Source organism: Salminus brasiliensis, chromosome 24 (genome assembly GCF_030463535.1).
Source record: "Salminus brasiliensis chromosome 24, fSalBra1.hap2, whole genome shotgun sequence".
Taxonomy (NCBI): domain Eukaryota; kingdom Metazoa; phylum Chordata; class Actinopteri; order Characiformes; family Bryconidae; genus Salminus; species Salminus brasiliensis.
In genome coordinates, this window is record NC_132901.1 from 13,783,247 (window position 1) to 13,797,962 (window position 14,716).

At 40.3% G+C, this 14,716-nt stretch overlaps 1 protein-coding gene across 1 annotated transcript; it reads left to right on the top strand.

The window, feature by feature from the left end:
- The first annotated feature begins 133 nt into the window (after nucleotides 1–133).
- On the top strand, nucleotides 134–14,563 carry ptpn9b (protein tyrosine phosphatase non-receptor type 9b). Its single transcript, XM_072669838.1, has 13 exons — nucleotides 134–390; nucleotides 3,027–3,170; nucleotides 3,364–3,453; nucleotides 4,486–4,610; nucleotides 5,175–5,280; nucleotides 5,429–5,539; nucleotides 6,114–6,970; nucleotides 7,334–7,430; nucleotides 8,126–8,195; nucleotides 8,332–8,410; nucleotides 8,864–9,014; nucleotides 10,128–10,335; nucleotides 11,025–14,563. Exons 1-13 carry the CDS (start codon nucleotides 358–360, stop codon nucleotides 11,246–11,248), a joined length of 2,295 nt encoding a protein of 764 aa, XP_072525939.1. The 5' UTR covers nucleotides 134–357; the 3' UTR covers nucleotides 11,249–14,563.
- The last annotated feature ends 153 nt before the right edge of the window (nucleotides 14,564–14,716 follow it).

Consider the following 14,716-nt stretch of genomic DNA (forward strand, 5'->3'; position numbering starts at 1 on the left):
GAGCCCCCCCGAGCACGCAGCTACGTATTTGCACGTTGCCCATCCCACGCGCTGTCTGAGTGATCTAGCTACCTCCTCTCACACAAGTGCTGAAATGCCAGTGCTGAAAAGAGAGACACGCGAACGTGAGCGGCATTGTCCTGTTAGCAAAGTATGATTTTAAGGGCATGTACATTCAGTGACACTGGTGCTATAATGCTAGCTAAATAATTACACCGTTAACGGAGACGTGGTGTCGCTCTTTGAGCGCTAACCCACGCGGCGTCGCAGTGCGCGTCGCCGGCTGCAGCGCTCGGAACGCCGGCGCGCTCCCGAGGGCTGAGGGCGCGCGCCCGCAGACGTTGCTCAGGCTTCAAGATGGCGGAAGCCCTGACAACTCAAGAAGAGGTGGTGAGAGACCTTCACGCTTTCTTCTTCTTTTTTCCGTCCACGGACTTCCATGTTCACGCCGCATTTCCTAGCCATGGTTTACCGGTGGTTTTAGCCCCTTTCGTGGCTGCCAGACACGGACAGTAACGGTTTCCCTCGCTGCGTGAGGTGTTTGAGACGCGGCCCAGTTGGTGTTTTCTGGCCAGCAGCGCTAGCCAGTCAGCTAGCGGGCTAACCTATTTCTCGAGGAGTAGCTACCTAGCTAGCTAACTTATTATTATCATTATTATTAGTTGACAAGCGTGTGTAAACATATCGTAGTTACGTTTGTTCATAAATACTGCCAGTCCTCTCCCACACAGCTAACGGGAAGAAATGAGCGTCCGCCACACTCGCTACTGAACCAGCCAACGGCTACAGAGGCTAGTTGGTTAGCGTGTCAGCTAAAAGGCTGTTTTAGGCAGAAAGGGAGAGTCTAATGATAAGATCCACTTCAGTCTGGGGTTGTCTCTCTCTCTCACTTCTGCACAGTTGCTGCCACGACAGATAGCTAGCTTATGTTCCTCGTTTAGTAGCTAGACAGCTAGTTTAGTGCTTGCTTGCTAGCTAGCTATGTTCATTCTCCAGTGGTTGTCAGTTAATGCAGCTAGCTGGGTAAAATGCACGCCTGTGCTCAGCACCCCTGCTTTCCAGCATATCTAGCTAGCTACAGCTTTAACGCCGACCTGCAGCTAGCTAGCTAGCTTGAGCTGTAGCTACTAGCTAGCATATGCCCATATGTTTGTGGACACCCCCACAAACTAATGAATGCCTTCTGTTAATTTAGCTGAGTTGTACCTGAATGCAAATGCACACACGTTCAGCTTGTCTAGTCCCTGTAGGGGAAGTATTGCCAGCACTCTCTGGAGCAGACAAACATGAACCTATTGGCACTGTGCCGAAAGCAGTTGTGGGTTAGAGGGTATAAACCCCCCCCCCCTGCATTGAGCTGTGCAGTAGTTGAATTGTGTGTGAATGATGGTGCTCCATCCAGTACTTTTGGGATGAGGTGAGGTGTTGATCATCCAGCATCCTGACTTCACTAACACTCTCATTGCTGAGTGCAATCCAGTCCTCACGGCAGTGCTCCAAAATCTGGTAAAAAGCCCTCTGTGGACAGTAGAGACAGTTACTCCAACAAAAGCCGGATAAACTCGTGTTAAATGCCCTTGATTTTGGAAGAAACGAGGAGTGAGCAGGTGTCTGAATATCTTGTACAAATACTTTGTCTCTAAAATCTCTTGTCTTGAAAATGTCTGTTGTAATGTCTTATTGCACCTTTAAAATGTTATCAGGTGGCATTTGACAGGATGCTTTTTATCTCAGTACTTCCTAATTGTACCTGACATCTGCCACTTTAAGTAACTATCAGTTAGGCTGAAGCCACACCTTCATTTTGGCCACAGGTTTCCTCTTGGATGAGGCTTGTTCTGTACACCTGCAGAGAAAATATTAAAATATGGAGGACAGGGGCTACTCTGGAGCATGAGATGGGAACCACTGGTTTAGACAAAATATGTCAAAATTATTTATAAAATTGTGAACACAGAATGTGATTCAGTGCAATGCAGTGGTGTCTCGATGTAAGACACCAGTACAGAGTGTGAATGTGTGGTGTTTTGTATGATTATGGTAATATCTGATACAGTGTTTAAATCTGAGGTCCTTATTCAGTTTTATATTTTGTATGAAAAATAATGTTGGGAATGGTTTTACTGAGCTTTAAATATATTCCACATTTGTTGATTTTAAACAGTTTTCAGTTTCAGTACCTGAAATGATGCTCTCAAAAAAAAAAAAAAAATCAACCCCACAAAATTGCTAACCCCTTAAAATTAGTTTTGCGATTCCTTTGCGATTTTGCAGTCCTTTGCGATTTGGTGTGTGCATAAGGTGAGTCCCTCCCTAGAGCTAGGCAATATGACAGTATTACATTGTATTGTGATAATTATTTAAAATAGTGGTACACAATATGCTTTTATGAGTATATCGTGGATGTCGTCAGTGCTTAAAAAATATTGAGTAACTGCACATTTCATTACAGAGTGTAAGTAGTCCTATTTAATTGAATGGAGTGTAGCATATTTTAAAAAGTCACAGTGCTCAGTATGGGAGAGTATTTGGACAGATTTATATAATACAAAATGCTTTTAAATACTATGATATAACATTTTTACCATATTGCCCAGCTGTAAACCTCCCACTCCCTTCCCGCTTCATTCTGGTTTTCACTGCACTGTTTCAAATTTGATTCTTTAGTTTGCGCTGAAATACTTACACCCATACTGTTTAGGTAGCTGTAGACCAGAGGAGGTGGAATGCAGATGCTTTTAAGTGTGTGGTCTGTGTTTAATGATTTTACAGGCTGAAGAAAGAAGTAATAATCAAAATTTGTAAATATCAAATGGCAGTTGTTGCTTTTGCTTGAAACCTATGTTTGTCAAAATTTCATGATGAATGTACCAATAGAAATGCTGCAAAATGACTTAGTAATACATTCTTTTTATTGCTTTGCCTTCCATCAAAAGGTAATTCTGTGAAGTTGCCATTTTAGAGCTAGAGCTATTTTTGCATGACAGCAAAGATATAATAAGTGGATATGTGTGTGTATTTCTCAGGCGGTGGAGGAGTTTCTGGATAAGGTGAGATGTAGAGAGCAGTCACAGAATGCCACCCTCGTCAGTCACATGACCGCAGTCAAGTTCCTCATGGCACGAAAGTTTGACGTCCCTAGAGCCATAGACCTCTTTCAGGCTTACAAGGTAGAGCGAATATACTTATCTCTTATAATTAAACTTAAAGTACTCTTAGGCTTAAAGAAATATTTACTCTTAATAATGTTTTGTCTGACCGCACTACATTGTGCCTGATTCAGATAGCATGGAGTATAAATGGGCAGGCACTAAATTCAGCATGACGTGTATAAAACATGTTTGCATGTCTGTGTATTTTCAGAATACCAGAATAAAGGAAGGTATCTACAATATTAACCCTAATGAAGAACCTCTGAGGACTGAGTTGTTAAATGGCAAATTTACGGTCCTGGTGAGTGACGCCTTGCGTATTACATGTATCTTCAGACTTCAGACCAATTTGAGGAAAAAGGCTTCCTTACCAGATGTGAAGTTAAACCTTTACCAATTAGTGAATGCTAAGGAGTAGTGGTAGTTGGACAGTGTGCCTACATCCAAGTTTGCCAGCGAAATATAGGTTTTACTGTTTCAGGATATAGCAGATAATATTAGCTAGAGTAGTCTAATCTCTGCCTTTTCAGACGTCTTGTACATCACATGCTTGGAAGTGCGTCAGCTAGCAACACGCTAATGTTTCAGCACTCATGGTTCGGAGCGTAATAAACATGCATCTTCTCAAATATGAGCAAAGTGGTGACATTTTACAGTCCTGATAAATTCACTGAATTGCTACTAATTTGTTCTTCTTGGAGGAAACAAGGTATTCCAACGGATTCCCTTTATTCTCTGGTTAAACCTTTAGCCTATGGTGTCTTTCAAGATAACAGGCTTGTATAGGATTCAGCTGAATGCTGTTGTGCATTGTTTTGCACCAATTTGTGGTATACATTTACACTGGTTAGCCATAACATTAAAACCGACTGAATAATGTTGGTTAGAATGGCACTTGTCAAGGGGTGGAGGGGCAAGGGAACATTCAGTTCTTAACGTTGATGTGTTGGAAGCAGAAAAACTGGGCAGGTGTCAGGATCTGAGCCTCTTTGTCGAGGTCCAAATTGTGATGGCTAGACGACTGGGTCAGCATCTCCAAAATGTCAGGTCTGTAGAGTGTTCCTGGTATGCAGAGGTCAGTACCTACCAATAGTGGTCCATGGAAGGACATCAGAGTTATGGGGGTGCCCAAGGCTCATTTATGCATTTGGGAAGTGAAGGCAAGTCCATGTGGTTTGATCCCACAGAAGAGAAACTTGCTGGAAAAGATAACACTGGCTCTGTCTTGTGGAGTTTATGTCTTGACATGAGGGGAAGGGGTCGATGTATACTCCCATGACCAAGTTTAAGTGTATTTATTTCTGTTTAATTTAATTTTTTTTTGTGTTTGTAGCCAGGACGTGATGCAAAGGGTGCAGCTCTGGCGCTCTTCACTGCTCGCCTCCATCGGCCTGATGTCACTACCCATAAGGCTGTTCTTCAAGCCATCATATATCAGCTGGACAAGGCCATAGAGAGGTAAATAATTCAAGCAATGTATTTTAGAATTTGTAATGTGGCTGCTTGTCTTAAGATTAGATTATGCATGTATCAAGTTCATTATTAACATGGTGTATAAACCGTATGGCAAGATATATCTTCATTATATCTTTTGTACATAAGAGTTTCACAAATCTGTTTAGACACACATTAAGTTAAATCTCTGAAATTAAATCTTTGCTATACTTCTATAAGTTTATGACAGCATAAAATATGACATTGCATTGCAGGCTTAGTTTGGTGGAAACATAGTAATAGGATTGCTGGCCATGCAAGGCCATTTCGTGCATCTTTAGCTGTTGTCGATTGGAAAATTTGATTTATTGTCAAGTAGAACAAAATTATAATTGTATGGAAAATGTGGAATTTAAACAGACACTGTGTTTTAGGTTATAATTTTACTCACTGTATGTATTGTTTTATACAGTTGAATGGGTTCTGTTAATGATTTTATTTTTACATGTGGGTTACAGTTGACTAAACTACCTTGGTGTTTAGAATGCATTGATCTGCTAGCCTTTATTTTCCCCTGCTGTTTTTTAGCATTCAGACTCAGAGAGATGGTCTTATATTCATCTATGACATGACAAACTCCACTTATGGCAACTTCGACTATGAACTCTGTGTGAAGATTTTAAACCTCTTAAAAGTAAGTGTTTTTTTTGTCAGTAAAGTTTAATTGTAGATTGTCAACTGAAACAAGAAAATTGTCTTGTCCAGTCCAGTCAAAAAGACTAAGCTAACCTGTCCTCACTCTTCATGTCAGTACTGATATTGTTTTTATCTATGTAAATTAGGGGGCTTTCCCTGCCCGGTTAAAGTGTGTGTTCATTGTGTCGTCACCACTCTGGTTCCGAACTCCGTTTGCTGTACTGCGTCTTTTTTTGCGAGAGAAACTCAGAGAAAGGGTATGTATTTCAAACTGGCATGTTACTTGGTGGTGTGCTTTTTTAGGTGTTGTTTACTCCACTCATTTTTAAAACTAGAATCTGTATTACGTGTATTGTGTAAGAAATTAAAACATTTTGTTACACACAAAATATTTAAATTTTAAGCTTGAATGTTGTTGCTTGTCTCTGTCATGAAGCTCTTGATGAACAATTTTTGTGCTGATATTACTACCCGTTTAAGACAGTTTAACAGTCACTGCTAATTTCTAAACTGTCCCTTTGACGTCTACAAGAGTCTCAAACTTCTAAAACATTTTTGAACTCTGTAGTGAGTGTTGCAACCAAAGACATAGACCGCTGGTTCTTACTGCTTACTGCCTTACATTTGTTTTTGCTGCTATATAGTTCCTCTTAGCAGTAGTACCACTTGCAATCTAGATCAGGAAATTTACTTGGGGCAATTTAAATGTTGGCATGAATTCACAGTAAAATATATATTGTGATCAAGAACACCTAGAAAATCTAGAAAATTGAATCAGTTTAATTACATTTATACAACACAGCACAATTGGGTGTTTTCTTTTATTCTCAGGTATGTACAGTAAAAGCTCATGAACTGGTCAATCACATCCCAGTCAGCTCCCTCCCAGAACATCTTGGAGGCACATCACAGTACAGCCACATTGCATGGATCCAGTCATGTGTCAACTCCAGCCCCAACAACCAAACCAACTCGCCATACGCCACGGCTGACTGCCTAGGCAGCTTACTACGCTCCTACTCCTTGGAGCAAAACCAGACAGCCAATAGTAACCCTCTCACTGCCAACACCTCATCCCAGGTGGGAGCTACTCTCCTTGGGGATGGACTTAACTCCAACTGCCCCCACTTGGACGACGGCAACGCCAACGCCAACCTGCAGAACCACAGACACGCCCACTGGAATGGCTCAGCACTGCCAGGATCAGGGGTCATCACCGGCTCAAACGCCAATGTCATAAACGGCCGGAGTCACCAGCCACCCCCGCAGTCAGACACACCCCCAGACACGCCCCTGCATCAAAAACACACCTCAGAAACAGTGGTCAACTCGGCAACAAAAGGAGGCATGCATGTCGATAACTGCAGGCAAGAAGGCAATGGCGCAAAAAACAGCCAGCAGGAAGTTAAAATTCTCGAAGAGGAAGTGGAAGCAGGAGAAGGCGTCCCTCCTCTTCCTCAGAAATCCTCAAGGCCGACACCTCTGTCTCGTAGCCCTGTCCAGGACATGAGCTGGCTGCCTGGAATGGGTGGGGAGACATCACTAATGTCCATACATGTTGCAGAGCCAGGAGGCATGACTATGCAGGAACTGGTGCAGCACGTTAAACGCAAGAAGAAAAAAGGCATCTACCAGGAGTACGAGGAGATCCGTAAAGAACCACCTGCTGGAACCTTTGACTACTCCAAGTGAGATAATAAAACTTGCTTGATGATGATAATTTTATGTGTGAATATATAAACTTAATGTAAATATAAACAGAGGAACTATTGGTACAGTAATGTAATAGAAGTAATGAAAATAATACATCAGACCTTTTATCTATATGTGTATTTATCTGGTTTCAAACAAGTATGATCAAATCTGGCGTACCAGAACCAGTGCAGTGGAGTTGATACCTTCATACTGATTCATCTCAGTACACTGATGAGTTCTTACATCCTCTGGGGGTGATCACCTACTGGAAACTGGATGTACTAACCATGATCATTACTGGACAATTTCATTATATGAATATGTTGTTTTTGCTTTTTTTTTTTTTTCCCCAACAGGAAACCAGCTAACCAGATAAAAAATCGCTACAGTGACGTCCTCTGTTTGGATGAATCTCGTGTTCGTCTTTGCCCTCTCCATGATGAGGATGATGAGGTCAGCATCACATTCAAAATTTCTTATTTTGATTTGATCATTATTCACAGATTAGTTTAAAACCAAATATTTTTGTAGTAAAAAGAAAAACGTAATTTGGGAACTCATTTCTGTTCTGTTTGACCACTAGTAGGTAGATTGACAGCAGAAATGATCCATCTTGATCTACTAGGACCTGAGAATGCAATGCTTCTGGGGAGCTGAATGTTAAACAATAATCTTGTGCTTTGTATTTCATCAGATATTCTTTTATTAATGCAGGGTGTTAACTTCCATTATTTAAAGCTGCATTATGTAGCATTTTACCTTAAAATCATGTTTATCGTCTACTGACTTGTAATCGGGAGAGTAGTGCTGCCATCATTGCTGCTTGGGAAACTGCAGTATGTAACTCTAAAGATAATGCTCACAAGAACTGTGTAATGCTGCATAACCCAAAGTCATATTCATATAAAAATCCGTAATATTACTCTACAGCCTCAGTCCACATGGTTCTTTAATTTCTGATGCTGTTTCTGTATCTCTCAGTTTGTAAAATGTGTGTGAAAAGCGTTTCCTTTAGAAGTAGCTCAAAGTGTGAAGTACACCTTCTGACTGTAGGGGGTGGGCAGGTGCAGCCCTTGTTATGACAGAGTTTTCTAAAGGGATTTATGTTTTTTTTTATTTTTTTATTTATTTTTATTTTTTTTATACAGACATCTGACTACATTAATGCTAGTTTCATGGATGGCTACAAGATGACTAATGCTTACATCGCTACTCAGGGTGAGTAAAGTCTCAATAGCGCTCTGCTACTTTTTTATTGACGTCCCAAAGACTGTAAAACTGATTGTGCTTTTTGCAAGCTGTAACTTGAAGTAGACAGAAGGTTTTTGAGTTTTGGATGTGCACTTTGTTTCAGGGCCTTTGCCAAAAACATTTGGTGATTTCTGGAGAATGGTGTGGGAGCAAATGGTATTAATCATTGTCATGACGACAAGGTAAATATCACTGATCCCTCTGTCTTCTTCCTATCCTAATCTTACATCAGTGCTATAAGCTTGCTTATAGTGTTGTCATGGTACCAAACCTGTGACTTTTGATACGATACCTGCCTAAATATCTTAATACTTATACTGAAAAAAAAACTACATATAGTGACTTGGAGTGATTATGATAGTGATCCCTTTAAAAAAAAAAAAGAGAGAGAAGCATAGTATTTTTGCGAGCAGATGCTTAAATCTCATGAAATGAGGAAAATCTAGTTTTAGCCTTTGTTTTAACCCATTCTGAGCTGTGAGAAATGCTAAATATATTTCTCAGAAATTACTTTAAAATACGTGATGAATGGATGCAGGTGCAGGCAGGTGATCTTTTCTTGTGTGTGTTAAGGTTAATTAGATATTATTAAATGGTTATATTTACACATGTTAATTAATACATCTTTGTTCCAGAGTTGTGGAGCGAGGGCGGGTAAAGTGTGGGCAGTACTGGCCTTTGGAAGCAGGCCGCACGGAGGAATATGGGTACTTTTTGGTGAGAAACATCCATATTGAGATGTTTCAGGATTTTAAACTCTCACATCTGGAGCTGTACAATAGTCAGGTGTGTATTGCTTACTTCATTCTCAGCCCCAGCCCCAGCCCATCGTCTCTGATTATGAACGGAGTTAAGTTTTTTAATGTTTGGTGTTTATCTTAATGAATCCTGCACTTATTTATGAAATATGTGGTTTTAAAGAATAGATGGTGAAAATGTATGAGGTTTCTAGAATTGATAGTATACCATGGTGCTATGGCATTCTCTAACAGTTGTGCTGTAATGTTCTCTGTAAAACTGTAGTGAAACTTCTCAGTAAGGTCAGCATGTACCAACATAGGAACTGAAATCTGTCTGGCACAATTATTCTAAATGCTAAAGCTCAAAATAAGAGGTGTGGGCAACAGCAAAGCAGTTCAGTAAAACTTACTGTACCAGTGTACAGACAGAGTAGTGACATCTTTGTCACTACTGTATAAAAAATGATAAATTTACAGGAAAAAATTCTAACTTTTAAAGGAAGTTATGTCTGCTGATCTTGGCTGCTCTGAAAGATAAATTTTTATTTGACACATCCTTATTTTGATGCACATATTTATATATTTAGGTTGTTTCTTAAAGCACCAACCAGGACTGAGGTCAGTTGTGTGTACATTGGTAAATTATGTGCCCCTCCCCACCCCCCCCTATAAAATGTGCTGAGTAAATCTGCTGAAATATGTTTGGGATGCAATATTGGACCTGTTACATATTTTCACTGTTAAAAAACCATCTGCCTAAGCTTCTGCATTTTTAGAATAGGTATCCCCAGACATCCTGGCAAGGAATTTAAAAAAACATCCCAAAATCACTGAAGCCTTGGAGCACAATTTTTGCTCTGAGGAGTGGGATGCTTTTGTGGGTAGACTACCAGTTCTGTTTGTAACCGGTAAAGTTGTTGCTTTGAGTTTTTTTGTTTTAAACCTCTGTGCTTAACTTGCCTGTTCTTATGTTTTTGCTGTATGGCACACTTTCTATCCACACTTTTTGCACAATAAATCACTAATTCCTTCTACAGCTACATTTATAGTGGTGCTGTCCTGCTATTTAGTGCCATTTGTATGTATTATTTGCCATGTATTTGCACTGTTTTGTAAAACTATCTGACCTGACTTCCATCTTTTTGTCTCTCATGTACAGACCGGCGAGTGTAGAGAGGTGTCTCATTACCTGTATGTAAGTTGGCCAGATTTTGGGGTTCCAAAATCTGCTTCAGCTATGTTGGATTTCCGGGCGCAGGTGAAGCAGAGGCAGGAGCTTGCATTGCAAACGTTGTATCCTGATTGGCCTGGACCTCCAGGAGGCCCTCCTGTAGTGGTTCATTGTAGTGCTGGAATCGGAAGGACAGGTAGGCTCAGATTCACTCTAAAAGCTGTTGACTACCGATGTTGCAGCCATCATCCAACTCTATTATATAGTTGGAATCATTATAGACGTGAATGTAATGGCAGGGTTCGGGTCTTTTCCAGTACAGAAAATGGTGGAGACTGTACAGTTCAAGTACAAAAATAGTTGTTCCATTTTCATTGATCATTAGTGTGGCGACAAGTACACTTTAGTGTACAGTAGCATGGTGAGGTTTAGCATACTTGAGTGGTCTACAGGCCTCATCCAACGCCACTACTGCGGCATTAATACGGACACCACAGGTCTTGTCCAACATCGCTACCATGGATTTAGCCTAGCTTGGTCCGGATACCGGGCTTGTCAGACATCACTACAACGATGTTAAAAGTTGATGTGTGACAGATGTGCTGGACTATGTTAATGGTTTTGTGACCGTCTGTTGTCGCTTAGTCATATAATTCACTTTTGGCAATGTACCAGTTGCACTGGCAGCAACACATCTCCAGAGCATGATGCTATGACCACCACGTTTAACAGTTGGTACAGTGTTCTTGGGCTTGCCTCTCCTTTTTTCTTTCAATCTTTATTTATTTATTTATTTATTTATTAGGTTTTTTTATTGTTTGTAAGGTTCTTATACTGTAAGTTTAACTTGTCCTCCATTCATTTTCGTTCCTGGTCTTCTCTCAGGTACGTTCTGCACCTTGGACATCTGCCTTTCACGGCTGGAAGACATCGGCACGGTGGACGTGAAACAGACGGTGCGGCGCATGCGCACACAGCGCGCCTTTAGCATCCAGACATGGGACCAGTACTACTTCTGCTACAAAGCCGTGATTGAGTACGCCCAACAGACAGGCCGCCTGCAGCCTGTGGAGTGGTCGGACACAGAGCTGGAGACGGACAGTGAGTGAGAGACCCAGAGCGAGTAGGACAAACAATTGAGGAGAGGGGGAGAGAGGGAGGCTGGAAGAGGCACTTCTTTTATTCCTCTTTGCAGCCTTACACAAGTAGAGGTCCCTGCCTCTGTGCTCAGCCTCGCTGGGCAAAACTGCAGGAAGATGGGAGAAATAGATCAGAGGAGGATTCTTTTATCCTGCCACTTTTCAAGCCCTTTTTTAAAAAAAACAAGTGACAAAAAAAAACAAAAACAAAAACCGCGATCCAGAAGAGGTCGGTTGATCGTGGCTTGGTGTACGAGTTGTAGCATTTTTTTTTTTTTTTCTTTTTCATTATTGACTTGCACATGTGGAATGACAAACTTGAAGTATTACCCAGTTTACTTGTTTCCTTTTCTTGTATTACCTGCTTAAAATATACAATTCTCAGTGTCACAACATGGGTTTTATGTCACACCTTTTTTCAAAATTGGTGTGTGAAAGTGTAAAAACTTGAAATTCTCCGTCACAAAAAAATAGAAAGTGTCTGAACAGGTCCCAACATGTTGTTTTTCCTCTTCCTTTTTTTTTTTTTTTTTTGGTAACTTTGTTCGTACATTAACTAACCTTGAAGCCAAAGGTATCGCCTTGAATGCTTTTATGTATCTGTCATGATCATTGTGACTTAAAACCTTGTATATTCTTGTAAGATACATTTATATATTGTGCATAACACCTTTGGAAAAAGCCTTGTTTTAATATAATACTCTTGATGTTCAGAAGAATATATAAATATATGTATAAATATATATGTTGGATTAGAACAATAAGAAAAGAGGAGAGATTGATATCACAGAAAAAAACTATGCTATATATCATATATCTGTGTGAGTTCTGGTCCTGCATCCAGTTTTAATCTGTTCCTTTTCCTTAAATAATGATTCTCCAAGAATTGGCCTTAATTCCAGGGCTCATATTCACTAAGTGACCCAGAATAGGAGTGCTGTTAATGCTAGTTTTTAAAGTCTTGGGGAGATGTCTGCAGTTAGTGCATTTTTTGCATGCATGAGTGGGAGAAAGTCGATTCCTCTTAAAGGTGATGTTCCTTCAGGTGTTTGTAATGTGAAGTGTATGCCTGCGGCCTCCTTAACAGCCTATGAAATACTTTTGTTCCTAAAATGCACCAATTGTAGCTTCGTTTCTCAAGCTTGTAAGTTGAAATTCTATAAAAGGCTTAATCCAGTACATAGCATTTAGAATAACCATTCGGTGATCTGATCCTAGATCAGCTCTCCTCATTCTTAGACATATTGTGAATACTGGCCCTTAACCTTAAAATCACTGCCTTTAAAAATAATAATAATTCTGCTTCCCCCGATCCTTTTTCCTGTTGTTTTTCTATTCCTGTTTGAACCACATCCTCCCCCATCCCCTCTTAAACTATGGCCCTGTCTCAATCAAACATCCTGCACCTGTACTAGAGAATCAGATTAGCAGTTGGAGTGGGAGGCATACCTGTAGAGTGTGTAGAGAGAGTGAATACTGCAGGTAAAGTCTGGATTCGGACACATCATGGATACTGTTATTGGCCTAAAAACGGAGAACCACAAATGACCGAAATTGGTTTGGCTTAAAGTTTTATGGCATATAATATTACCTTGTATTAGCAGTATTTTATTTATTTATTTATATATATATATATGTATACTTTAACATTTTGGAAAATTGGAAACTATTGAAATGAATAGAAATTCATGGCAGCCACCTCTAGTCTGCAGCAAACGTATTCACTCATATGACAATTATTGGCCTGTAGCCGTTTGGTGTATTGTAGTGGGTAACTAACGCCATTCCTGTGGCAGACCGGGCTTTAATTCTCTGATTCTCCTGCCTGTGTAACGTGATGCAAATGTACGTCACTCTAAATCAGAGCATCAGCGAGGGCAAAGTGAGACTGTAGATTGGGACAGGGCCACTGGCTGTGGAGAGTTGGAGCCCAGAGGTCAGCCTGGCCTCTGTTCTTTTGTGCCTTCGAGGTTCCCGTAGCGCAGCGTGTCGAGCAAAAGAACTGATCTTGTATAAGGATTTCTTTTTTTAATCTCAGGGGTAAATGTGCTGTTGTTGTCCTGGTGTCAAAACAAATTGTCTTTTGTTTGCTCTCTTGATCATTGATGATCACTTCAAAAATAAGCATAGCGTTTTGTATTTGTTTGTTTTTTATTTTGGTTTTCACATGTGACGTATAATTGTCTCTTTTTTTTTTTTTATTTATGTCTTTGTACAACTTCAGCAGTATTGAAATTTGAATGTTGGTACGACAGAAAAAAAAGTAGGAAAGAAAAACGAGACAAACTCTTTGAATTTGATAAGCTAGCAAATTCAAACACTGACTGATCTGGGTGTTACATGCAGTTCTTTTCCCCGGAAAGATGTTACTTGCTGTTGTACTTCGGGAGCTGTTCTCAGAAAGAAAGAATGTTCCTCACATGATGGATCAATATAATTATGCTGTTGTTTGGTGTTACCAGAAGCCTGCTGCTGAGTTCTCCCGCCTGTTAGATGCAAACGTTGCTAGGAATACTCCCCCTGAACCTGCTAGTGATTAGTGCTAGCAATTGGGGACCAGTTAGTATGAGGTTATTATTAACTGTTATTAGAAATATTAGCATTTCTTTTGCAGAAGTTGCTGTAATTGCTGTAAGCAGCAATTGTGGTTTGATCTATAGGTTTGTCAACCTTTTATTTGAAGGAGAACAAAAAAAAAAAAAGAGGGTGACCAGCATATAATGAAATGCGGGAGGACATTGGTCATTGGCATCACAGACAGTAGTGGAAGTAGGATTTGAAATCAGGTGTGAATCAGGTGGATTGTCCAGTTGAATCAAAATCAGCTCAAGCTATTGCTCCTAATGCATTGGTTTCCTCCATGAAAGTCTTCTAGAATGCCGCTGTAAAGCTTCTACGAAGACAAAGCCGCGAATGTGGGAGGAAAGTTTTGCAGAGGAATCTTCTTGTATCCATTGTGTCCTGGTTTGATAAATGTTATATCACAGCGCAGCCAAGACAAGGCTGTGTGTCCATCTTCTATCATGCCGGAGTGCTTCTAAAAGCAGAAACCTCGCACGGATGTTGCCGGGTTGAGTTCATGGTGTGAAAGACGCGTGTTGGGAAGGCGTACTCTTGACTTTGAATTATTTAAGACTGATGGGAATGCAGTTGTGTTTTCTTTTGTCGTTTTCATTTTTATTGTCCAATGTTTTTCTTTGTGATTGAGCAATGGCCTTTTTATCTGCCGTCTGCATAAGTGTCACTGCAGCGTCTGCATTAGTAAACATGACTATTATTCGGAAACTCCTGCTGTTCTGTTTGTGTGTGCTTTGGGTGGCTGAGATATATGAGTGAATGTACTGTAAGTCAGTAATATGTTTCTCACACAGCCATATGCAGTAGAATTAGCACTGTAATGTTCGGATGACTTTGATCATACGGTGAAACATGATAAAG